This window comes from Geotrypetes seraphini, chromosome 1 (assembly GCF_902459505.1).
Source record: "Geotrypetes seraphini chromosome 1, aGeoSer1.1, whole genome shotgun sequence".
Lineage (NCBI taxonomy): Eukaryota > Metazoa > Chordata > Amphibia > Gymnophiona > Dermophiidae > Geotrypetes > Geotrypetes seraphini.
The window spans coordinates 454,622,196-454,648,848 of NC_047084.1; the positions used below are offsets into that span (position 1 = coordinate 454,622,196).

Sequence of the window (26,653 nt, forward strand, 5' to 3'; positions counted from 1 at the left end):
GAACCATTGGAAACCCCCCCCCCTCTCTCTTTTTTTTTTTATAATTCTTTATTCATTTTCATATTTTACATGAAGTGTACAAAATATTGAGTTACAACTAATGAATACACAATATCACTTTTATATCTATTACATAATATTCTGAACAAATTTTTTTTATCCCCTCTCCCACCCCCCACCCTTCAAATACTTTCCAATCACCTTATACATATTGTATACCATATTATAACATGTTATGTAAAATTATTTTCACTACCCCCCTCCATGTGTGCCATAAAGAAGACAAGAAAAAGAAGAAAAGAAGAAGATAAATCCTATTATTCATTCAGTACAATACTTTGTCAATGGCCCCCATATTTTTATAAATTTAGGATATGTCCCTCTTTGTATTGCTATTACTCTTTCCATTTTGAATATATGACAAATTGTATTTCACCAAAATGTATAATTAAGGTTACTATGATTCTTACAGTTATTGGTTATATGCTGAATGGCAACCCCTGTCATGACTAGTAAAAGCTCGTTATTTTCTGGTGAAATTTGACTTTTTTTTCTCATCATCATTCCAAATAACACTGTATCAAATGATATTGCTACATGATTTTCCATCAATTTATTAATTTGTGGCCAAATTGCATTCCAAAAACTTTTAATGTAGGGACAATGATATAGTAAATGATCCAACGTCCCAGTTTCCAGATTACAGTGCCAGCATTTATTGGACTTAGAACTATCTAATTTTTGCAAACGTGTAGGGGTCCAAAAAGCTCTATGTAATAAAAAGAACCAAGTTTGTCTCATAGATGCTGACACTGTACATCTCATTCTCCAAGACCAAATTAGTGGCCATTGAGATGCAGTAATTTGATGCTTAATCTCAATGCTCCAAATGTCTCTTAGACCATTTTTTGGTTTTTTATTCAAATATCCAGATATTAATTTATACCACAATGCGGCTTGATGCCCTAGGAAGTCTGCTTGGAAGCATAAGAACTCTAAACTATATTGATTATTCAATGTTTTCCATTCAGGGAACCCAACCTGAATGGCCTGCTTCAATTGCAATCATTTAAAACTTTGTTTTTTACTAAGACCAAATCTATGTTGCAATTGTGAAAATTCCAGCATTTTACCTTCCGAAATAACATCATTCAGAGATCTAATGCCTGCAATAATCCATTCCTTCCAAAGGATTTGAGCTCCGCCAATTTTAATCTTGGAGTTTATCCATAAAGACTGATTAGTTGACTTGTTTATTGGGACAGGTGTTAATTTACTAATAAACCTCAACGTTTTCCAAGTATCCATTAATATCTTATTTTCTCTTTATCTTCTAGGCATGTTGATACTTGGAAGATGAACTAAATTTAGGGGAAACATAAGGCGCCATTCCAAATATAACCAATCCGGTGCATTATCTATCAGTTCTGGGAGGATCCAATACATACCCTGACGTAAAATATAGGCTTGATGGTACCTATAAAAATTTGGAAAATTTACCCCTCCCTCCTTAATTGATTTTTGCAAAGATACCAAAGCTATTCTATGCGTTTTACCAAGCCAAAGAAATTTCGTTAAAATGCTATTAAGCTTTTTATAAAAGGACCCCTGAAAATAAATAGGTATCATACTCATTTGGTAGCAAACTACAGTAAAGATCATCATTTTAATAGTTTGAACTCTCCCCCACCAAGAAAGATGTAACGGATTCCATTGCTCACATAACTCTGTAACTCTTTTCAATACAAATTTTTCATTTTCTTTTACTGTATCTTCAATTGTATTTTTAACTTGAATGCCAAGATATTTAAATCCTTCTTCTTTCCATATGAACGGAAAAGCGTCAAATAATCCTTTTACACAATGAACATTTAAAGGTATAAGTTCAGACTTACTCCAATTAATTTTATAACCTGAAAATTTGCCAAACATATCAATTAATTCCAATAGACAAGATAAGATAGACTCTGGAATCCTCAAATAAAGTAAAATATCATCCGCATAAGCCAAAATTTTATATTCCGTATCAGAATATGGAATACCCTGTATCCCCCTTGCTTGCTGTATTGCTAACAATAAGGGTTCTAATACAACATCAAATAACAAAGGAGATAAAGGACAACCTTGTCTAATTCCCCTCTGCAATTGAAAACCATCAGATATCATATTATTAATATTTAATCTTGCAATCGGGAAGCTATACAATGTTTTTACCATTTGTATAAATCCAGAACCTATACCAAACCATTCTAAAGCCTGATATATAAAATTCCATTCTACCCTATCAAATGCTTTTTCTGCATCCAAGGAAACTGTAAAAGCCGGTTCATCCATTTTTTTAAATAAATTTAACATATGAAACAATAATCTAGAGTTATTAGAGGAATGTCTTTTAGCAACGAAACCCGTCTGATGCGTGTCTATAATATGTGGGAGAGCTTTGGCTAATCTCAAAGCCAAAATTTTCGCCAAAAGTTTATTATCCACATTTATTAAAGATATAGGCCTGTAGTCTGAAACCAAAGTAGGATCTTTATTTGGCTTAGGCAAAACAATTACTATTGATTCAGCCATAGTACCTTTAATATCACCTTTCATAAGTTGTGTCTGATATACATTTAGTAAATATGGGGAAAGGACATTTTGAAATGTTTTATAAAATTCTACTCTATAACCATCACCACCTGGAGCGGATCCAACTCTAAGAGATCTCAACGCTGTTTCTAATTCTTTTAATGATATAGGTTCATCTAAACTCCGTTTTATATGATCAGGAACCTTAGGTCCAATAATTAAATCTAAAAAATTTTTACCATCTTTTTGCCTCTCCAAATAAGGCTTGGAAGAATACAGGTCCTTATAAAATTTTAGAAATTGCTTTAAAATTATATCCGTTTGATTGGTTATTATACCATTATCATCTTTTATCCCATTAATGTTAGTTCTTCTTTTTTTTGCTTTAAGATAATTTGCCAATAATCTTCCCGCCTTATTAGAATTTCCATAATACATTGTCTGTTTGGAAAACAAGTCTCTTCTTATTATTTTTGAAGCTAATTCGTTATATTTACCTTTTGCTTTCAAAAGAGCTTGTAATACATTATGTTCCCATTTGCTTACCAATTTAGTTTCTAGTATTTTAATTTCTTTTTCTAACTCTATATACTGTTTTTTAATCTGTTTCCTAACAAAAGCCGAATATGATATAATATGACCTCTCATAGTCGCTTTAAAAGCGTCCCATACATTTTCAATAGATGCATCTTCCACTAAATTAATTTGAAAGAAATCACTAATTTGTGTTTTAAAATTTTCCAAAAATTTTTCATCCACAAGCAATGCATTATCAAATCTCCAAAGAGGTCTTCTATTTTCTAATTGTAAATCTATCCATACTCCCGCATGATCCGAAATGATAATGGGATCAATGCACCTTATGTGATGAAATAAAAATATAATCTATTCTTGAAAATGATTTATGAACCTGTGAACAAAATGAAAATTCCTGATCATTAAAATGAAGAATACGCCATATATCCTTCAAATCACATGATTGAACCAAATTATCTAAACCTAAAGATTTTATACTTTTACCTGGTTTTTTATCCATTAATGGATCCATTACAGCATTAAAATCTCCAGCCACCACTAAATTAGAAGCAGCCAGTGGTAACAACATACTCTGCAATTTTTTTAAAGAATTCTGATTGATTCGAATTAGGGGCATATATATTGAACAACGTCAGGGCATTATTTCCCATACTTATATCAACATGTAGCCATCTTCCATGTGGGTCCGAATTTACTATCTTAAAATTGGCCATACACTTTTTATTTATAAGAACTGCTACTCCTGCTTTTTTACCCTCTGCTGGAGCAAAAAAACATTCTTTCACCCACCCACCCGTTAGTTTCTGTGATTCCTTTAAATTAAGATGGGTCTCCTGCAGGCAATAAACATCCGCGTTTTGCTTTTTTAAAAATGATAATACCTTTTTCCTTTTGATTACATGATTCAGGCCATTGACATTAATAGAAAATATCATAAAAGACATAATATATTTTATACTCCTTATCATAATCTTCCTCTTCCCTTCTTCCATAACTAAGATCTAAAAAACTTCTCCCCATGGCACACATTCTTACCTCCAAATTACCCAATCCCTTATTAATCTTTTCCTTAATCATCCTAGTAATATCTTTAATACCCACCTTCTTCCCACCCCTCCCTCCCCAATATAATGACTGCTTAAGGACACACATTGGACAGTAATCCCAACTTCCCCCCTCCCCCCCAGGCAACCAATATTTATTAATAACCCCTTTATCCTTTATTGAGACAAATTCACTACCTCTCCACAATATATCTAATTATATCTCTCTTCTAATCATAAAACCTTTTTTCTTTTCCATTTTAAAGTAATTAATTTCTCTATCTATTATTTAACCTTTAGTCACATAACCATATTTATTTCCTAACATTCCATTAATGCATTTTTATCATTTCACCAATCTCTAATTCATTCTCCCAACATTTTATTTCATTCAAGAAAATTCTATCAGTCATATATTTAATAAAAAGTATCATTTTTCTATATCTTATATTATCTAATCCATCTTCTCCTATCCTCCTTTAAATATCCAACAACAAATATCCATCTCTTCATATATTTGTTAAATAAAAAAAACAAAAAAACTTCAATTTTATAAGTTTTTATTCCATTTGTATTTAAACATTTGTATTTCATTTTCAAAATAATTTTTTTCCCTTTTTCCCCCCTTTTTATATTTCCTCTTCTCCAAATTAAATCCAATCTTTTTAAAATTATATTATCACAACATCAATCTTTACATTCCTTCAGCTACCAATAAATTCTTATGTATCTTTCTTTTATATTATTCATTTTCCTTGCCTTTACTTGCATTTAAATATCATATAACTTGTCCTTTCTATCATTAGTCCATTCTGCAATCTTTTCCTTATTGTCCTTTCATTCTTTACTTTCTCTTTTTCTGACTTATTAAATAAACTGAACTTTCATATTTATTTCTTATCTCCATCCATCCACTCTTAAAGACTTTTGACTGCCAATTGTCATTCATTTTTTTTTTTTTTTTAATATCCTTTGTCTATCAGTCCTGCTTTCTTCTTCTTCTTCACATCTATTTATTTTCCTATTCAGTCTTCACTTTTCCTTTTGTGTTAATTTGTCCAGTCCTTTAATCCTTCTTGTTCATTCTTTACTCCACAAAAAACGTGAAGGGAACAATATGCAGAAATCTTTCAACACCTTTTAAACCCGTGTGGTGCTCAGAATCCAGTAATGGATAAGAAAAAAGCTTAACATGGGGACGAACCCCTAAAGCATTTTCACAGAGTCTATCATTGCACCACCGATTTTGGTAGAAAGGTGAGTAAAAAATCTCTAAGGCTTGGTATAGTAATAGTTATATGTCCATAAAGTGAAAAAACTTCAATGTGTAAATACTTTGAAAAGCTAATAAATATTAGTTAAACTTAGCTTGAAGGTCCATACAGCGAAGATCTTAACAGGTTCTGACGCGTTTCGCCGAAATAGGCTTAAAAGGCTTCTTCAGAGAACCTGTAACGCTGAGTGAAAGATTCAGTTTGTAAATCCTTCCTGGTACAAAGGAAAAAACGAAAAAACTTTCAGTTCCTATGACCATAGGAACTGAAAGTTTTTTCCTTTGTACCAGGAAGGATTTACAAACTGAATCTTTCACTCAGCGTTACAGGTTCTCTGAAGAAGCCTTTTAAGCCTATTTCGGCGAAACGCGTCAGAACCTGTTAAGATCTTCGCTGTATGGACCTTCAAGCTAAGTTTAACTAATATTTATTAGCTTTTCAAAGTATTTACACATTGAAGTTTTTTCACTTTATGGACATATAACTATTACTATACCAAGCCTTAGAGATTTTTTACTCACCTTTCTACCAAAATCGGTGGTGCAATGATAGACTCTGTGAAAATGCTTTAGGGGTTCGTCCCCATGTTAAGCTTTTTTCTTATCCATTACTGGATTCTGAGCACCACACGGGTTTAAAAGGTGTTGAAAGATTTCTGCATATTGTTCCCTTCACGTTTTTTGTGGTTATTCTCCCTTTGGAACAATATTTGTTCATTATATACCCAGTTGTTGTACTTTGGGCATTCTTTACTCCAACCATCCATTTTTCAGTCTCCTAAAAGTTCAGTCTAATAACTTCACTTTAATGTCTTTCCAGTCTATCCTTCTTTCTACTTTCTTCTTTACATTCTTTTATTTTCTTTTTCACTTGTTCATTTTTATTTCCTGTTCTTTGTTGCATATTCTTCTTTTTCCAACAAACAAACGTCCCATAGTTCTTTATATTTAATTTTTTGTTCAATATCCACCAATCCAGTCTTAGTATTTATCCCTTCATTTCAACACCCATTGTGCTAAAATGACATAGGTTCTGATTTTGAAAGAAAGGTCTTTAGTTTTTCCGGATCAACAAAATACAAAGATTTATCCCCACAAGATACCCTCATTTTTGCTGGGTAATATAACCCATACTTATATCCTTTTTCCTTTAATTGAGATCTCAGATCAAGGAATTTCTTCCTAATATTTGCTGTATTTTTAGCAAAGTCTGGTAAAAACCATATTTTGGATCCTTTATAGTTTAAGTTTTTATCTTTTTTGGCAGCATTTAAAATTTCTATTGCTTGCTGGTATCTTAACATCTTGAATATTAACGGTCTTGGTCTCCCTTGATTTTCCAGACTCTTTATTGGAATCCTGTGTGCCCGTTCTATTTCCAAAGGCTGTTTGAAATCCAACTGCAATAATCTAGGAATTAAATTTTCTAAAAACTGTATTGCATTTTTCCCTTCCAAATTTTCCTGTATTCCAAAAAGTTTTATATTCTTTCTTCTTCCACGGTTTTCATAATCTTCCAGCTGACTTTTCAATTGAATTATTTCCAAACTGTCATTTTTGCATCTTTTTCCTTCACATTCTAAGCTCTCCATTTTAACTTCTAACTCTGTTTAACTTCTAACTCTGCATTTGTTTGATTTGCCTCAGTTCCCCCATAACTTCAGCTTTGCTTAACTCCTCTGATACATCAGCAGGAAGCGGAACCTTACTCGGGGTAATTTGATCCTGCTTCTGCCTTTTCACAGCCCCTCCGGTTTCACTCTTACTCTGTCGGGTGCTCGCCATGCTCCCGCTGTCCTCTCCGATGTTTTCAGCCGAAAACAGTTTAAAAGGAAATCTTTATTTATTCAACGGTTGCCCAGGTAAGAGGAGCGCTGCGATCACACGACCATTTTGTGTGCACACTAAGCCCCCCCCCTTCTCTCTCTAAAACCTGAAGCCTGGACCATCTCCCCGCCTCCTTTCTTTCTCTCTCTGGAACTTGGACCCTGGCTTACTTTCCCTGTCTTCTTAAGACAGCCTCTCACCTATCCAAACACACATTAATTCAGGTAAACTGTCCTCTCTCTCACATACACACCCAAGCAGTCTCTAAATCCATTCTGTATTTGTAAAGCTTATGTCTATTTTTTCTGTACATTTGTAATCCAGTATATGCTGGATGTATAACTCTAACATTGCCTTTCTGTAATATTAAGCCTATTTCTGCACATTATATTCTTTATGCAATCACTCTTGGCTGTCAGTCAGTAATTTCACTTCCTACTGAGAATCTTCTACGAGGGTATTGAATCCAAGATCTGCGGATAGTAAGGTCGCCACATTATATCATTGGGGCTTGTTTGCTCATTATCATGGAAGTTTTCAAGTATCTTAAGGTGTGTGCATAAGATGCTGACTGATGAGCACAACATGATTCATGTGCAGATTTCTACAGCCTTTTTGCTGGGTATAATGTAGGGGAAGGCTTCCAGGTACTTATTACAGGGGATAAAACCTGGATGCATCACTGAGTCTGAAAGCAAGAGGCAGTCTTCACAATGGTGTCACACATCTCCAGTCAAGAAGTTATTCAAGTCTCAGCCCCCCCGCTGGAAAAGTTCTGTTCACTCTCTTCTGGGATATGAATGGACCAATTTTGTAGCACTATCAGGAAAAGGGCGAAACAGTTAAAAGTGTGTGAAATGGTGCAATGTTGGAGGAGGAGCTGAAGCCCAAAATATGCAGCCATCACAGATGACTATTGTCTAAAAGCATTCTCCTTCATAACGAACGCCTTCGCATTGCTACTGCAACTCTCAACACTATTTAGAGATTGAGATTCCATATCTTAAAGCTTCCTCCATACAGCCTTGATCTTGCTCCCTCTGATTATCATGTGTTTGAACCCTTGAAGGACGCTTTGAGGGGATGAAGATTTAGAAGCGATGAGGTCCAAGAAGCAGTGCATTCCTAGCTGAAGGCATAACCAAAAACATTTTTTCTAGTGGAATAAAGAAGTTTGTGCAATGCTGTGAGAAGTGTGTTGAAAAGGAGGGTGATTATGTAGAAAAATGACATATAATTTGTTTCTCTAATTGAATTATATATCTCAAAATATTCAATTTGCTGTTAATTTGAAAATGCCCTTGTAGTTTTAAGACCAGAGTTAGAGAGGTGCAGAAGATAGTCCAGAATCGATAAGCGAGGACAAGTGGTTTGATCTAGAGAGTTAAGAGTACACTATACTGTGTAACGAGTCCACTTAAAATGGTAGCAGCGCTATGTGGAAGTTTTTCTAGAAGCTTCTATGATGGCTGAGACTTGTGTAGATAGTGGAAAAGCATTGAATCGCTGGGTGCGAGATACCATGCTGTGAGAGGTAATGAACATAGATTGGGACAGAGCGCCCTCGTTCTGTGTCAGGTTGCTGCCCACGGTGGCATTGGCGCTCTCTGACATCACATCCGGGACCTGCGCCTAGGAAGTGACGTCAAAGGGCGAGCCAGAGAAGTTAAAAAGATATGGGGAAATGGCAGGGGGCCGGGCGCCGCTCACCCTTACGCCACTGTCTGCAACCAAACTTGACTATTCTACCTCTTGAACTGTGTGCCTTCTATAGAGCAGACTACACCAAGGACTGATGTTGCAATTAGGGTCTGTCAAGCCCTGGACAAGATTAGATTCTATAAAGGGTATCAAGCTTGCATTGAGCTACTGGAACAGAGAGTGGTGCTTTCCAGTTCACGAATAATGCCTCTAAGTAAATTATGAAAAGGTACTTTTATGCACTCTTTATAATCTAAAGTGTCCATTAATTCTACTCTAGGCTCTGTCTTTGATTTCATATTTATGGGAAGAGTCTGGCCCATCTGTTTGATGTATTTTGTAAAAGATAGATTTTCTGGTAGGGATCTTCTGTGAGGTGGTGGAGGAGAAGGATCTGATGGTATGCCATAAAATTCTTTTAGACAAGTCTGAATAATCAGAATCTGATCATTGGGATAAGTCTGAATCATAGGTCTCGATATCAGGTCTCATAGGTTGAGTGCCGGTATGGACGCTTAGGTAAACCTCAAGGAGAGTGTCAAGGCGAACATGGAGAAGAACGCTGAGGTGATAGTTGATGAGAATGCCTCAAAGAGCATCGAGAGCATGATGAAGTGCACTTTTTGGAAGATTAAGTGTATTCCCTAGTATGGGACTGTCGACTACTACTATTATTTCTAGAGCACAACCAGATGTACACAGTGCTGTAAAAGGCATTACTTGTTTGGTCTTCTCATATACTAACCCAATTTTCCTCTGAAAATCATGGTTTACATTTCTTAACTCACTTTTTCAGGTAGAGTGTAAAAAACTCTAGTGAGGGTGTTAAAAAGTGAGGTGAAAAAAAGTCCAGCATCTGCTGTACCCTACCTGGTATGGCTGCTGCTGCCACCCATCTGAAAGGTTCCTCCTCGCTGCACGGCTAAACGGGTATACTGCACACCACGATTCCCACTCAGGCGGCTAGTGAAAGCTGCAGTGAAGAGAAAACACTGAGAAGACGGGCACAGAAGGATGTCTCAACATGTGACTTCAATTCAGGATGCTCACTCACAAATTGATAAGTGTTATTATTTTCTACTGTTCATTCAGGAACTGCTTAAGGGGATAGATTCACAGACATACTCTAAAGCAAACAGGTGTTTTCCAAGGACAATAGGATACCAGTCCTCACTGATGGGTGATGCCATCTAACAAAGCAAAAGATATGAGCATTGTTCACAAAGTTGAAACACTTTTTAGTGTATTCTACCACACTTGTGGAAATTCCTACATCAGTACAATAACTTGGGGCCAACTTAGTCTGTAAAACTATAGAAGTTAACTCAGGGGAGGTGGGTGAATTTTGTGAGGACTGCTGTTCTGCTTTGCTTGGACAGAATCAGCTAAGCAACTATGCTTTCTCCAAGAAGGGAGAATCCCTAGCTACAGGATGCCTAAGAAAAAGGGGTATAAACCCTTTTGTTGCAATAGGCCATTTTATTTTGACAAATGCAACCAAGAAATAAAAACAGATGAAATTAGCCCCTATCTTCAAATGCTATTTCCTTGAGTCCCTCAGGACCAAACACATAATATGTACTCCTGAGAGCAGATAGAAACTCACTAGTTTATGCTATCACCCTATAAAACAGTAGTCTTCAAATATATTCCCAAGCAAGGGCCATGACACTGCTGACCAGTGTGTATCAATGACATCCATCTCTACCTTCAAACCACATTGGGGATACCTCAAAGTTGTAAGCATTTCCAGATGCATTCTTGTCTATTGAGAAATGCTTTACCTGCAAGTGCTGGGTATAGAGGAAAAAAGCAAAAATACAATGGGGGCTGCCACTGAACCCCAGGCTATTCAATGAAAAACATTGCTATAAAGGGTCCTGTGCAACCCACAGCTAGCCAGTATTTCTGTAACAAGGTAATGGTAAAACTAATTCCCCCTTAAAATCAAGAAACAAAGGTTAAACATGAAATTTTATAACAGTTTTTGAGAGCAACTGAGAGCATTTTTTAAGAGAAAAGCCTGGTTTTGAGAGATAAACTCTGTTTATTGCTGTCTTTCCACAAGTATGATTGAGTTCACAGTTGTTTGGTTTCCTGAAGCAATATAACGAAACGTGGACACATTTGAACCAAGAAACCAAGCTTTAGCTAAGTGCTTTTCACCTACTAAACGCCTTTTTGGGAAATTGAGTTTCACCATTAATAATTTTTGAATATTTTAAAAATAAGCTTAAAAGTATGAAAGATTACGCAATGATTGGGTGGTTAGGTGGCTGGGGGTTCATACCCTCTATTGTGCCCCTTCATGTCTCTGAGCTATTCCTATTATATGTAAAGCTGTTATCAATAAAAGGTTACTTTATCATTTATAGAGGGAAGCGTTTTTTGTTAAACAAAGAAGCCAACTAGAGAATGTGGGAGAGTTGCAAGAATATCTGCCTGCTATCCCTGGATAACATCTGTTACAGGTAAGTAACTGTGCATTATCCCAGGACAAATAGGCAACATATTCTCACAGATGGGACTCCTAGCTACTTAAAAGGGATGGAGGGAAGCTGGAACATAAACAGAGAATAAATTTTGGACAACTTCTTGGCTGAACAGACTATCCTGTTTGAAATGAGTCTCCAGACAATAATGGGATGTGAAAGTATGTCCTCAATAGGAATGGAATGGAGAAAAGCAACTGAGGCTGTCATTGCTCTAACAAGACCTTCCAAGGTAGTTCAGCCTGAGCATAGGAGATACAGTCCACCAACCATGTAGAAATTGTTTTCTTGGTAACTGGAGTTTTCAGTCTGCTAGGATCAGATGAGAGAAACAGAGGAGTAGAAGCTCTGAGGTTTTGTTCGATCTATGTAGTAAGCTAAAGCACATTTACAATCCAATGTGTGGAGCAGTGGCGTACTTAGGGTATGTGATACCTGGGGCCCATCATTTTTTGACACCCCGCTCCGGCCCATCATTTTTTTTTACACCCTCCCCCCCCGTCCTTGGTACGCCACGGTTCTTCTCTTCAATTATAAAACACAATAGAAAATCCAGTGCTAGAAAAAGGCTAAGAAGCTGGCGGGAGTGGCAAAAGTGCCCTTTAAGGAATGCCCTCCCGATATGGCTCTATCCCGCCCCCTTCATGACACCACCGGTCAGCGTTCTCAGCCATTGGTTGACCTTGCCTGGGTACTGCGACCCCAGAACGTTGATCAAGAACAAAAGCGATCAGCATTCTGGCGCCTGGGGTTGCAGCGCCCAAGCAAGGTTGACCAATGGCTGAGAACTTTGTCCGGTGGCGTCATGAAGTGGATGGGATAGAGCCAGATCGGGCGGGCATTCCTTAAAGGGTGCTTTCGCTGCTCCCGCCGGCTTCTTAGCCTTTTTCTTGGGCACGGGGGTGGACCAGCAGCTGTGCTAAAATGCAGGGTCCCAGAAGGTTCTGGACCCGGCCAGCTGTGCACCCCGGGTGTTCTGCGTGCCTCCCCCCCCCCCCGGCAGGTCACTGGTGTGGAGTACAGTTTCACCAAAATGGGAATGTTGTCTTGCTATGAGCTGGGATTTATCATCCAAAGTTATCTGTGCCTTGCAATTGTGTGCTTTACTAACAGATAATATATATGTTCTCTCAGCCTATTTGCTCAATCTCAGACTAAAAGTAATCATCAGTCATCAGGCCCCACGTAGGGTCTGGTTTTTATTACAAAACCTGCGAGCAATCAGTGTATGATGAAACTACTGTAATAATTTTGACACAGATTCTGTATTTAAGATTTTTAATTTGGTTGTTTTTTATGACATTTTGAGCACAATAATCATTTTCATTAAGGGCTAGATGCACTAGAGTCAGACATCATCGTTAACCCTGTTTTCACAGCTTTAACGACGATCACTTTTACCGACCCGATGCATAAAATCGCGTGCTTTTTCCTTTGATCGCCCATTTTTGGATCAGATAATGCAAATTAGCAAAAATCCCATGTTGCACTAACATTGCTTGGCTATGCAAAAAAACCAAAAACAAATAAACCAGGAGTTTTAGCTATTGGAAACAACCGGCTGGTCTAAACCTGTCAGTAACCATGATACCCAAATCTTTACACATCCGGTTCTCACATCATCCACTCCAAACCACAATTTACTATAGAGAACAGGAGTCCATGGATGATCTCTATATTGCTTATTTTTAACTTATACTGCTCCATTGCAACCAAATGCCCTCTCTCAAGCATACCCTCAAACTTTATTAATTAAAAAACTCTCTTACCACCACTATTCAAAAGAAACCACATTGTCACCCAGACAAAAACTCAACTAGGAGGTGGATATATCATACAGCCATGAGGATCCAAATCATAGGACCTTTTATAATCTGGTTATTTCAAGTCCGCATCTGCATAACATTTGTTTTAATCATTTATATCCAAACCTCCTTCCCATCCCTTATACTAAGCAACAGGTAATTGGTGTAAAATATATATCTTCTAAGCAAAAGATTAATATATGAAGAATTGCTCAACTATTACATCATTCCAACAAAAACCACCTTCAGCTGTGAAAAAGATGTCTTGTTCTGAACCATGATTTTTTGAACAACTGTTGGCCTTCCACTAGTTTCTAGTTTCAAATCTGCTTCATATCTTTTTTAAATGTCGACGTCAGTAGCCTGGATCCATCCTGGCAGACTTCAGTGGACACAGACTACAGTCACTACAATGATATAGAGTAAATCTGAGTATTTCTCTTCTTTGCTGGGATAACTTCACTGGCACCCAGTTTGAAAGAGAATTCAGTTTAAGGTATCTTGTTTGTTATTCAAAGCTTTTCAAGGCAGTTTACCAGAGGATGTTACACTATGGTTAAATTTTCCATCAGGTATTTTTGCCAGTAGGCTGCTACTACTATTACTATTTAACACTTCTATAGTGCTGAAATGTGTAAGCAGCGCTGTACATTTTGACATTAAATAGATGGTCGCTGCTTGGAAGAGCTTACAATCTAACTTAGACAGACAGACATGACAGAGGGGTTGGGAATGCAGAACCCAAGGAGAAGAGTTAGGCGTTGAAAGCAGTCTCAAAGAGGTGAGCGTTTCACTTGGATTTGAATACTGCCAGAGATGGAGCTTGCTGTAGGGATTCAGGCAGTGTGTTCCAGGTATTCGGTGCAGCAAGACGAAGGACAGAGTTTGGAGTTGGCAGAGGAAGAGAAGGGGACAGATAGGAGGGACATACCAGTTGAGCGGAGATCGCTGGGGGGGAGGGGGGGAATAGGAGAAGTGAAATGAAGAGATAATGAGGGACATCTGAGTGAATGCATTTGTAGGACAGTAAGAGGAGTTTGAATTGTATTCAGAAACGGACAGGAAGCCAATGAAGTGACTTTAGGAGAGGGGTATTGTGAGCATAGTAGCTCTCACGGAATACGAGTTGTGCAGCAGAATTCTGGACGGATTGAAGGGGAGAGATGGCAGAACGGAAGACCTGATAAAAGCGAGTTGAAGTAATTTAACCATGAGGTGATGAGGGTGTGGATAAGGGCTTTGGTAGTGTGCTCAGAGAGGAAAGGTCGGATTTTGGTATTATAGAGGAAGAAGAAGCAGGTTTCACCCATCTGTTGTATCTGGGCAGAAAAGGAGAGAGAGGAGACAAAGATAACCCCCAAGACTGCAAGCAGACAAGATGGCGACGATAAGAATATTGTCCACAGAGACAGAACGGAGGAAGTGAGGAGGTGGGTTTAGGTGGGAAGATGAGCAGCTCTGTTTTAGCCATATTCAGTTTTAGATGGTAGTGAGACATCCAGGCAGCAATGTCAGACAGACAGGCTGAGACTCAGGTCTGGGCTGCAGTAGTGATGTCTGGTGCGGAGAGGTAGATCGGGGAGTCATTGGCATATAGGTGATATTGGAAACTATGGGTGGAGATCAGTGCTCCAAGTGAACAAGTGTAGATTGAGAAGAGGGGTGATCCCAGGACAGAGCCTTGAAGTACACCAATTGATAGCAGTATGGCTGTGGAGAAAGAAACACCGTTGCTTACACACTGAAGGTGCAATGGGAGAAAGAGTAAGAAAATCAAGAAAGCAGACCCCTGGAATCCCAGTGAGGACAGTGTATCAAGGAGCAGGTGGTGATCAATAGTATCAAAGGCAAATCCAATTTTGGACTTTGATGTTTCCCTCTGCAAAATCTGTTCGCTTCAAAAATATATTTGTACATTCATTCCCTTTTATGGCAGTCTTGATTTGGAATGATGTACCTGTGGACTTGCAATTTTATTTTTTATTTAAAATCGATCGATACCTGAAGGCTTTATATTTCTCTAGATCTTTGAATTAATATTTATCTTTCAAAATTTTGATGTAAAAAATTTGTGAACCACTTCGGGTCCTCAAAACAGAGGCTAGAAGTGGAATACAAATCTGACAAATAGAATAGAATTCACCACACCTAGGACCAACAAAGACAGATTGTCAAAACTCTTCCATCTTCTGAACATACTCTCACAATGCTCTCTTGACAGAGATGGAACAACTGCCACTGCTTCTCATTTTCTTTGGCATCCCACTAAACCAGCCAATCCAACAACATGACACACTGAAACCACCTTAGGAAGAAAGGAAGGTATAGGACACAGAAACACCTCATCCCTGGAAAATATCAGGAAAGGCTCTGTACAAGATCTCCAACTCCAAAATTCTCCTGGCAGAGTAAATGGCCACTAGGAAAACTGTCTTCAGGGTGAGATAGCTAAGGTTATATATCCAAAGGACTCAAAAGGAGACCAATGCCATGAGAACGAGATTCAAATCCCATGTGGGTTCCAATGGGTGAATAGGGGACTGAACGAGCCTTACTCTAAGGAATGTCTGAATGTCCGAGTGTAAAGACAACACCCAGCCCTGAATCTCATCTATGAACCACACCAGCACTATAGCACAGCTACATACCATACATAACAGGTGTTATCCAGGGACAGCAGGCAGCTAGTCACACATGTGGGTGATGTCACCAATGGAGCCCTGGTACGGACACTTTAAAAGTGCATCACCACTTTAAGACACGAGAAAGTTTGCGATAGCCAGCACCTCGCATTCGCGAGTGCCTTCCCGCCTGACGTAGATGTGTGGTCCCTCAGTTGAGATAGCCAGCTAAGAAGCCAACCTGGGGAGGGGGATGGGTTGTGAGAATATCTGCCTGCTGTCCCTGGATAACACCTGTTATGGTAAGTAACTGTGCTTTATCCCAGGACAAGGAGGTAGCATATTCTCACATGTGGATGACCTCCAAGCTAACCAGAATGGGATGGTGGGAGTGTTGGCCTTTTAGGAAAATAAATTTTGTAATACAGACTGGCCGAAGTGCCCATCCAGTCTGGAGAAAGACACAAGCCAGTAATGCAAACTGAACGTATGAACTGAGGACCAGGTGGCAGTTTTACAAATTTCCTCAGTAGGAATGGATCTAAGGAAAGCTATGGAAGCTGCCATAGCCCTAACTTTATGGGCTGTGACACAACTCTCCAGGTGCAGTCCAGCCTGAGCATAACAGAATGATATACAGGAAGCCAGCCAGTTGGAAATCGTTCTCTTGGAAATAGGATGCCCCAACTTGTTGGGATCATAGGAGACGAAAAGTTGAGGAGATGATCAATGTGGCTTTGTCCTGTTGAGATAGTAGGCCAAAGCTTGTTTGCAATCCAGGGTATGTAGAGCCGCCTCTCCTGAGTGAGAGTGAGGCTTAGGAAAGAATACTGGAAGCACAATTGATTGATTGAAATGAAAATCAGTGACAACTTTTGGCAGAAACTTTAGATGTGTGTACAGGACCACTTTGTCATGGTGGAACACAGTGAATGATGGATCTGGCTCTAATGCTTGAAATTCACTGACTCTCCTTGCAGAAGTGAGTGAAATAAGGAAAAACAACTTTCCAGGTCAGATACTTGAGATGAGCTGTTGACATTGGCTCAAATGGAGGCCTCATTAACCTGGAAAAAACAACATTAAGGTCCCAGACAACTGGAGGAGGTTTGAGAGGTGGTTTCACATTGAAAAGTCCTTTCATGAATCTGGAGAACAGAGGATGAGCAGTGAGAGGTTTACCCTCCATTGGATGATGAAAAGCAGTAATAGCGCTGAGATGGACTCTGATAGATGTAGACTTGAGCCCAGAATCAGACAAATGGAGAAGATAATCCAACACCAGTGAAACTGAAATGGATTGTGGATCATAGTGATGAGAAGACACCAGGAGGAGAAAAAAAATCCACTTCTGCTGATAACACTGCAGAGTGGCTGGTTTCCTGGAAAGCTTCCAAAATAAGACGTACTGGCTGAGAAAGATGTAGATAAGCAGCATTTAGCCCGAGAGAAACCAAGCTGTCAGGTGTAAGGACTGAAGGTTGGGATATAACAATGAACCTTGACTCTGTGTAAGAAGAGATGGAAAGATTGGCAGAGGAAGTGGTACCCTGGCACTGAGCTGAAGTGGAAAACCACAGCTGCCGGAGAGCTATGAGGATCATGGTGGCTGACTACTGCTTGACCTTGAAAAGAGTCTTTAGAATTGAGATAAAAATGCTGCTTTGGTTACCTCTTTGGAATAACTACAAGACGGCATTGTATCTTCCAAAACAGACAATATTCGTTTATTGTTAGAATAAAAAGTTACAATATTACAGCAGCCAAGGCATAGCAAAGCATAATGTATTGTCAGTTCAGAATATACAATGGAGAGAAGAATTTTCACTCATATGCGTAACAGGGGGCTAGCAGTTCCCCATAGTATAAGTAAGTGAATCTTTCTCTGCCTTTTCTTAGACTGCACGTGTTTTTTATACAGAGAAATTCTTCCTTTGTTCTAAAAAAGGCCATCCCCCGAATTCTAGTTATGTACTTCCCTATTGGTACATAAAAATAATGTACAGCTAACTCTTCCCTATCGTCCACGCCTCTCTCTCACCTCCACACCCCCCCCAGTAAAAGGGGGGCCTTACAGAAACAGAGAACTGTTGCTGAACTCTCATCTTTCAGCACGGAGACCTGCATCTACTAATTAGAGGTTTTACAATTCTATGCATATTCGAGTTGGTGTCCTTGTAAGATGAAAAGTTGGCAACGAGATGGCCTTTCCACAATCCAGCTGTCTGGTTCCCATAGCTTGGTTCAGAGACAGAGAGTCCATGGTTTGGTACCAAGATCTTTCATCTTGTTACACCCACATGAGCAGAGCTCCTTGCTCATTATAAATGGTTTATGGCTTTTTAGGGTGTCTGGCATATGAAGTCATACAGCAGTGATAAGAGTCCAGCAGGGCCTTGAAGAGATAGACTCCCAGCAGGGAATGAAAACAAGAACATCATTGCTGGCATTGCAAAGACTGCAGCTGTAGCAAGGTACACAGGCTGGGCCTGGCTATGGGAAAATATGTCTGTAGTTTCCAGCATACACAAGTGAAAATCTAGGTCTGTAGAGTCCAGTAGAATCATCCAGATGTCCAGGATATACATGTCAGAATGAAAGGAGTAGGTGGGAACGCATAGAGAAACTTGTGTGTCCAATCCAGGAGAAACACATCTGCCTCCAGATGGTGAGAGTAGTCAGGAGCAGAACTGGGGTAATTTGTTGTTGTGGGGAGATGCAAACAAGTCTACTTGAGGAGTGACCCACTGAGCAAAGATGGGATGGAGAGCTGCAAAGATGAGCGTCCATTTGTGAGCCTGAAGAATTCTGCTGAGCTTGTCTGCTAGGCAATTTTGTTTTCCCTGAATGTAAACTGCTCGGAAGAAAATATTTCGAGCAGTGGCCCAGAGCTAAATCTTCTGAGCTTCCATACACAGGGAAAGAGACCCTGTGCCGCCATGCTTGTTGATATAATACATCATAACTTGATTATCCATGCGGAGCAGGAGGACTTGATCATGAAGCTTGGGAGATGTTGGAACGCTTTGAGAGCATAATAAATCGCCCTGAGCTCCAGCAGATTGATATGAAGCTGTCTCTACCTGGCAGAACAATGACCCTGAGTCTGAAGGCCCTGGAGATGCACTCCTCAGGCATAAGTGGATGTGTCCATGGTCAATACTTTGTGGTGAGAAGGCATGTGAAGAAGTAGGCCTCTGGAAAGACTGGATGAGATCATCCACCATTGTAGTGACTGTCGAGGAGATGTCAAGGAAATGAGTTGTGAGAGAGGATCTGTTGCCTGGGACCACTGAGAAGCGAGGGTCCACTGAGGTGTTTTGAGATGGAGTCTTGCCAGAGGTGTGATGTGTACTGTGGAGGCCATGTGGACAAGAAGGACCATCATTCGTCTGGCTGAAATACAATGAAGCTGGTCCACTTGATGACAAAGACGAATTAGAGCATCCTGGCAATTCTGGGGAAGGAATGCTCTCATTTGAGCAGTGTTTATGTTTATTTAAGATTTGATATACTGCTCTTGCATTTATCCAATGGAGAAGAAGCTCTGGTAGAGCATGAAGCTTGGGAGTCCTCTGCGTCAGAGTCAGAGAAAGGGTTCCTGATCAGTGTCTTCTTGTAAATCCGACATCAAGCTTATGGAAGAGGAACTGTGCTTGGAATGGTGTCATTCCGATGCCAATGTCTCTACATGCTTACGTTTGTGAGAGACCTTCCCTGACTTCACAGGGCTAGTGTCCGACTGCCTGGAGGACAAGTATCGGACTTGGATCGATGTCGATGCGTCACTGTCGAATTGGCAGGCTTGACACCCGCGACGCTTCTTTGTCTTTACAATGCATCGATGCTGCTGTGTGATGCACCAATGCTTCCTTGCGAGGCATCAAGACAGCGTCAACGGTGCCCATGGTCCTGGATGCATGCTCAGGCTGGACTGGCACCGGAATAGTCAGTGTCGGAAGTAGCATTTGAAAATGCTCCTCAAGCTCCTCCCAAAGCAGCGTATTGATTTTCTGCTTCACAGAAAGCACTGGTACAGGCGGCTTGGATGCCAACCCACATGTGCAGCACTGCTCGATAAAGGAATTGGGAGCTTATGGAACTTTTGCGAGGTCGGCATGACTTGGTTCGATGCGTTGATGACCTGCATCCCAGATTGGGAAGGGGAAGGCTTCTTAGCCGGCTAACCCAATGGTATGGTGTAATATGACCCCGGAGTGAGCGTCGGTGCCTCCTTCGATGATGATTTCTTTGGTGTCAGTGGCTTGGACACCGTGGGTGTCGATGCAGGCTCTTGGTTTATACCGACACCAAAAAGTTGCTGCTGCTGCAAAACCCGATTCCGAATAGTCCGCTTCTGCTGTATAGAACAGCAGATGCAGGCTTCAATACGGTGCTCGGGACCCACGGGAGGCACCAACTGTGAGGGTCCGTTAAAGAGATAGTACAAGCACAGCAAGTACACCTTTTGAAACCCGTTAGCGGGCAGGACATGGATGGGAACACCACCTCAACCAAATTAAACTCCATGCCTGAGGTAAGAAATGAGGCCCCGCCGGCCCAAATCCCACAATGGATAAAGAAAAAAAAAAGGTGTTTTTATTTATTTATTTATTTTTTTGGGGGGGGGGTTAAGGAAAAAAAAATAAGGGAAGAAAGAAAAGACTGACAGTCAGAAAACTGCGAGAGCGGGAAGGCAAGCAAAAAGAATTCAATAGCCGTTGAAAACGCGACTTCTTAGCTCCGCAAAAACTAAGAAATGGAGGGACTGTGCGCCTACGTCAGGCGGGAAGGCACTCACACATGCGCGTTGCAAGCTATTGTGAACTTTCTCAAGTCTAAAAGTGGCAATGCAGTTTTATAAAGTGTCCATATCAGGGCTCTGTCAGTGACATCACCCACATGTGAGAATATGCTGCCTGCTTGTCCTGAGATAAAATCTGCTCCCTTGAGAGATAAAAGCCAGCTCCTTTGTCCAACCCATCCTGCAAAAACTCCCAAAAATATCCATCACAGAGGAGGCTCAATAGAACCCATTGGATTTCCTCACGCCACTCCTTGAAGATATACCACATGCAGACATATGCTAAGGAAGCAGAACTTCTTTGTAATTTAAGCATGGTGGAAATTACTCTTGCCAGAAAAACTTCTCTTGCACAATGGCACTCTCTTAAGACATTGGACAAAACAGACGAGTCAAGTAATGCAGTGGCCCTTGTTCCAGCAGGCTGCCCAAGCTATATTAGATCTTCATACTATGGTCTTCTGGGCCAGTAAGGGGCTACCAACACATCAGGCCTCTATGATACTCGATCTTATGAAGGATTCAATCTATCAATCACCAGGGAAGAAACCATCTAGCAGCCACCGTTGAATGTGGGCATCATTGCCTTCTGCCCTCAACTGCTTCCACTAACCGAAGGACCTAGATAGCTTTGCATTCTCCATGGAGGCCATTAAATCCATCACTGGCTGATCTTAAATTTACACTATGAGACTGAAGGCTGCATGACCCAGGCTCCACTCTAGCACATCTAGCTCATATAATTCAGCCAACAAATTCTCCACTCTAGCTACAGACAGATCCACCTAGTAAAATCTGCCAATGCCACAAGCAGAGTTGCATTCAATGACACAGACTTCATACCGCCTTGATGATTTACTTAAGCCAACACTGTTGCATTGATGGACAGCATGCATCCCACACTATCCTCCAGAAGGGTTTGAAAGGAAAACAAGATATGCACTGCTCTTGTTTCCAGACTGTTGGACTACTGAGCTGCTTCTTTCACAGGCCATGTACTACCTGCACCAGACAATGGTCTCCTCAGCCACTAAGGCTTACATATGTAGTCAGGATTTTCAACTCTGGAGGCTCCATGCTGGGCATCTGTAGCCACCAGTGCAGACTGTTGTGCACCATGACCCGAGACTGCAATCTTCTGTCCAAATCCTGGCACTTGGGTGACTAGTGACTAGGAGGAACTCCATAGCCACAAGGGAATTTCTAAAGCGTTAATCTTCAACAAAATACCCCTCTGGGTAAAAAGTGTTATATGTTCTATGACACATCTGATAGAGACTCTTGACATAAGGCACGTTTGCCAAAATATTTATTTATTTACTAAATTTTCTATACCGTTCTCCCAGGAGAGCTCAGAACGGTTTACATGAGTTTATTCAGGTACTCAAGTATTTTTCCCTGTCTGTCCTGGTGGGATCACAATCTATCTAATGTATCTGGGGCAATGAGGGGGATTAAGTGAATTGCCCAGAGTCACAAGGAGCAATGTAGGTTTGAACCCGCAGCCCCAAGATGCTGAGGCTTTAAGTTCAACCACTAAGCCACACCCTCCCTCAGTGTCGAGTCCATCAGTCCATACTGTGTTGTTTATTAATAAAGAATATCTTGGATTACCCATCCCTGAATACCCATCGCTGAATACATCTTTTGTCTCATGACTTCCCTATTTGCATTGCGAGAATAGTGAAACAGCATCTCCTGAAGGGGCCCCATGAGAGATCAAGCCTATTGCACTAATTCCAATGTTGCTACCAAAGATTCAAACACCTATATATAATCTTCTGGTTGTGGGAATCTCAATGCATCAACCTAGGTTAGATTCTGTGGCTTCTGAGTCCTGGTCACCGGTAGGAAGACGCAACCCTGACTCTCAAATAATCAAAAACCTATGAGACTTCAGCATATTCTTGAGCCCTGCTGCTTTCCTGAAAGGACTTTGCCCAAACTAACCAAGTGTCAAGATACAGGTGAAGCAGGATCCCTTCCTTCTGAGGGCTTCCACCACAACAATCAATATTTATTTATTCATTCAATTTTCTATACCGTTCTCCCAGGGGAGCTCAGAACGGTTTACATGTATTTATTCAGGTACTCAAGCATTTTTCCGTATCTGTCCCAGTGGGCTCACAATCTATATAATGTACCTGGAGCAATGGGGGACCAGGTGGCCAGCTCATGATCACAGGGGACAACATGGGCTTAAACCCACAACAGAGTGTTGAGACTGTAATTATAACCCCTGCACCACACTCAGATATCGTTTGGTAGAAAATAGCAAGATACTGTATTTTTTGCTCCATAAGACGCACCTGACCATAAGACGCACCCTAGATTTAGAGTAGGAAAACAAGGAGAAAACATTCTAAACTAAATTGTATACTAATATATACCAGGCTCTGCACCCAGCCCCTCACTCCCTACCAGGCTCTGCACCTAACCCCACACTCTTTGCCAGGTTCTACACCCTGTCTCCTTCCCTTCTACATAATTTTGCTAATTGAAATCTATTTAAAATATACATGATATTGGACCTTACAAAGGCTACTGAGGTCTATTTAGTAAAAATATACAAAAGAGCTTGCCTTACTGGAATATCTGACGGAGTGCCGAGCTTCTCCTGGGTGGAGGGAGGGGAAGGAGCAAGGCAGGGGCTGCTACCGACTTGGCCATTAGCTGTAGAGGCTGAAAGAGGGAAGGAAGGAGCTGCGGGAGCCCAAGTCAGAACCAGTCCCGGGATTCAAGCACGGTCTCCCCCCAGATCGGATTCGAGCCTGCACCAATCATAAGAACATAAGAATAGCCTTACTGGGTCAGACCAATGGTTCATCAAGCCCAGTAACCCGTTCTCACAGTGGCCAATCCAAGTTACTGGTACCTGGTCAAAACCCAAGGAGTAGCAATTTTCCATACTACTGAGCCATGCACACCCCTAGGATAGATAAGTTATTAACTTTAACATCTTCAGTATGAATTTGGCAGATTGGCCCTGCTTGGGGCAAACCAAGATGCAATGTGCAAGGTCAACCATTTTCCAATATAAGAGCACAGAGGCAGGAAAGAGTCAGCAGCATCTCTCCTACTTCTTTATAGCATGAGAGTGGGGGGGAGGAGAGGAAGGGGAATGGTGCTAGAGAAGTTTCTTTCATATTGAGGGAAGGAGGATGGGTGGGAGGCTGCTAGACTATCGGTGCTTTTTTTGCTGTTGTTGCTGGGGGAGAGGGTAGTGGTTTAGGTCAGATTGGGATCAGGGAAAGCCACTAGACTAGCAGGAATTTTGACTTTAATGTTAGAGATAGCAAAGGGTCAGATTGCTTTCTTTGAAGGGGAGAGAAGGGGACTCCAGTCTAACAGGGATTTTGGACATTGATGAAGAATGCTATGCTGAGGATAGAGGTTCAGGTTAGATTAAAGACTGAGGAGTTTTAATTCAAAATGTACTGAAATAAGATTCTAAAGACTCTCCCAGAGAATAATAGCACAGTTACTTACCGTAACAGGAACAGTAGGTAGATATTCTCAACATATGGGTGATATCATCCACGGAGCCCGATGTGGACAACCTCGCAAGCAGAATTGCTTGAAGAACTTTAGAAAGTTTGTGACTGCTTCACCATGCAAGCGCGAATGCCTTCCCGCCAGAGGTAGGGCGCGCATCTCCTCAATTCAGATAGCTAGCTTAGAAGCCAACCAGGGAAGGTGGGTGGGTTGTGAGAATATCTGCCTGCTGTCCCTGGATAACACCTGTTATGGTAAGTAACTGCGCTTTATCCCAGGACAAGCAGGCAGCCTATTCTCAACATATGGGTGACCTCCAAGCTAACCAGAATGGGATGGTGGGAGTGTTGGCAATTCAGGAGAATAAATTTTATAAAATTGCCTGGCCAAAGTGGCCATCCCATCTTGAAAAAGAATCCAGATAATAATGAGATGAAGGTATGAACCGAGGACCAAGTGGCAGCTTTACAGATTTCCTCAATAGGAGTAGATCTAAGGAAAGCTACAGATTTCGCCATGGCTCTAACTTTAAGGGCTGTGACTCGACCCTCTAGATGCAGCCCAGCCTGAGCATAGCAGAAAGAGATGCAAGCAGCCAACCAGTTGGAGATGGTGCACTTGGAAACTGGGTGTCCCAACTTGTTTGGATCAAAGGAGACAAAAAGTTGAGGAGAAGATCGCTGTGGCTTAGTCCTTTGCAAGTAGAAAGCCAAAGCACGCTTACAGACCAGAGTATGAAGAGCTGTTTCTCCAGAATGAGAATGGAAAAAACACTGGAAGAACAATGGATTGATTGATATAAAACTCTGAAACCACTTTAGGTAAGAATTTAGGATGAGTATGGAGGACCACTTTGTCATGATGGAATACTGTGAAAGGTGGGTCCGCTACTAAAGCTTGTAGCTCACTGACTCTACGATCAGACGTGAGAGCAAGATAGCTAAGCAGCTAACTAGGGAAGGTGGGCAGGTTGTGCTATAGGTGAGTAATTTTCTCCGATAAGCAGACATAATATTCTTATGTTATGGGACTCCCAAGCTGCCAGGATCATGCTTCTAGGAAGAGGGTTATGGTTAAACATGAGCCTAGTGAAACCCAAAGGGTTAGCGGGAAGGCTGGCATCTAGGGAGAGAAAAAATTTTGTAGAACTGCTTGTTGAAACTGACTATCCCTTCTAGAATGATTCTCTAAACAGTAATGGGAAGGAAAGGTAAGAATTGAGGACCATATGGCTGCTTTACAAATGCCAATTGGTATAGAGCAAAGATGGGCTACCAAAGTCACTATGGCTTGCACTTTATGAACAGTGACTTAGCCTTCAAGCATCAGTTCAGCTCGAGCATATACAAAGGAGATGCAGTCTGCTAGCCAAATAGAGATGGTTCTCTTGGTGACGGGAGTTCCAAGTCTGTTGGTGTCAAAGGACACAGAGTTGAATAGATGCTCCGTGAGACTTGGTGCGATCTAAGAAGTCTGATAATTAAGTTTTTCAACTCATCCTAGAAAAAGTGCTACATACCTCATTGCTGAATATCACTATGGCCATCTTCGAAATACTCCCCTTGGGAAGCTATGCACCAACGCCAGTACCTAGTCCACCCTTCAAAGCAATTTTGGAACTCTTTTTCTGGAATGCCCATCAGAGCTGTCATTGTATTACCCTTAATGTCCTGAATGTAATTAAACTGTATTCCTTTCAATATTTTCTTTATCTTTGGGTAAAGAAAAAAGTCATTGGAGGCCTGATCAGGTGAGTAGGGAGTGTGTTCAAATAGTTATTTGTTTACTGGCTAAAAATTCCCTCACAGACAGTGCCGTGTGAGCTGGTGCATTGTTGTGATGCAAGAGCCATGAGCTGTTGACAAAAAGTTCAGGTCGTTTTCCCATAACTTTCACACCGCCTTTTCAGCATTTCCAGATAGTAAACTTGGTCAACTGTTTGTCCAGTTGGTATAAATTCATAATGATATTCCCTCTGATATCAAAAAAGGTTGGCAACATTGTTTTGACTGTTGATTTGGACTGGCAAAATTATTTTGGTCATGGCAAACTTCGACTCTATTTCGCTTTTGCTAATCAATGAGTTCCTTTGGGACCATTTTTGCACACACCTTTCTTATGTTAAGATTTTCCTGGTTGTCTATCAATGTTTACTTGGTCTGCTATGCTTTTCACAGTGAGCCGACAATTTTGATGCAAAATTTGACAAATATTTGCAATGTTTTCATCAGTTCAGCTTGTTACCGGCCACCCTGACCTCTCTTCATCAGTGACACTTTCTCTCCCCTCAGAAAAAACATTTAATCTATTTGTTCACTGTCGTTTTCTTCATGGCATTATTCCCATAAACTTGGATTAACATGTCCCTCATTTCAATTAACATTGATGCAATGTTTGTGACTGCCCTTATGCACATCTTGAAAAATTGGAAGTCCTCTTCATTACTAAACTATACCTTTTGGTGGAATTCTTTGAGCATGT

General features: G+C 40.5%; 1 protein-coding gene across 7 annotated transcripts in view; it reads right to left on the reverse strand.

The window, feature by feature from the left end:
- The window catches only part of HUWE1 (HECT, UBA and WWE domain containing E3 ubiquitin protein ligase 1), a 779,197-nt gene that overhangs the window by 180,568 nt on the left and 571,976 nt on the right, over positions 1–26,653 (reverse strand). For all 7 annotated transcript variants that reach the window (XM_033921870.1, XM_033921880.1, XM_033921834.1 and 4 more), the window contains one exon: positions 9,826–9,928. In XM_033921870.1, the coding sequence (XP_033777761.1) occupies positions 9,826–9,928 (103 nt within the window). The remainder of the gene's footprint in view (positions 1–9,825; positions 9,929–26,653) is intronic.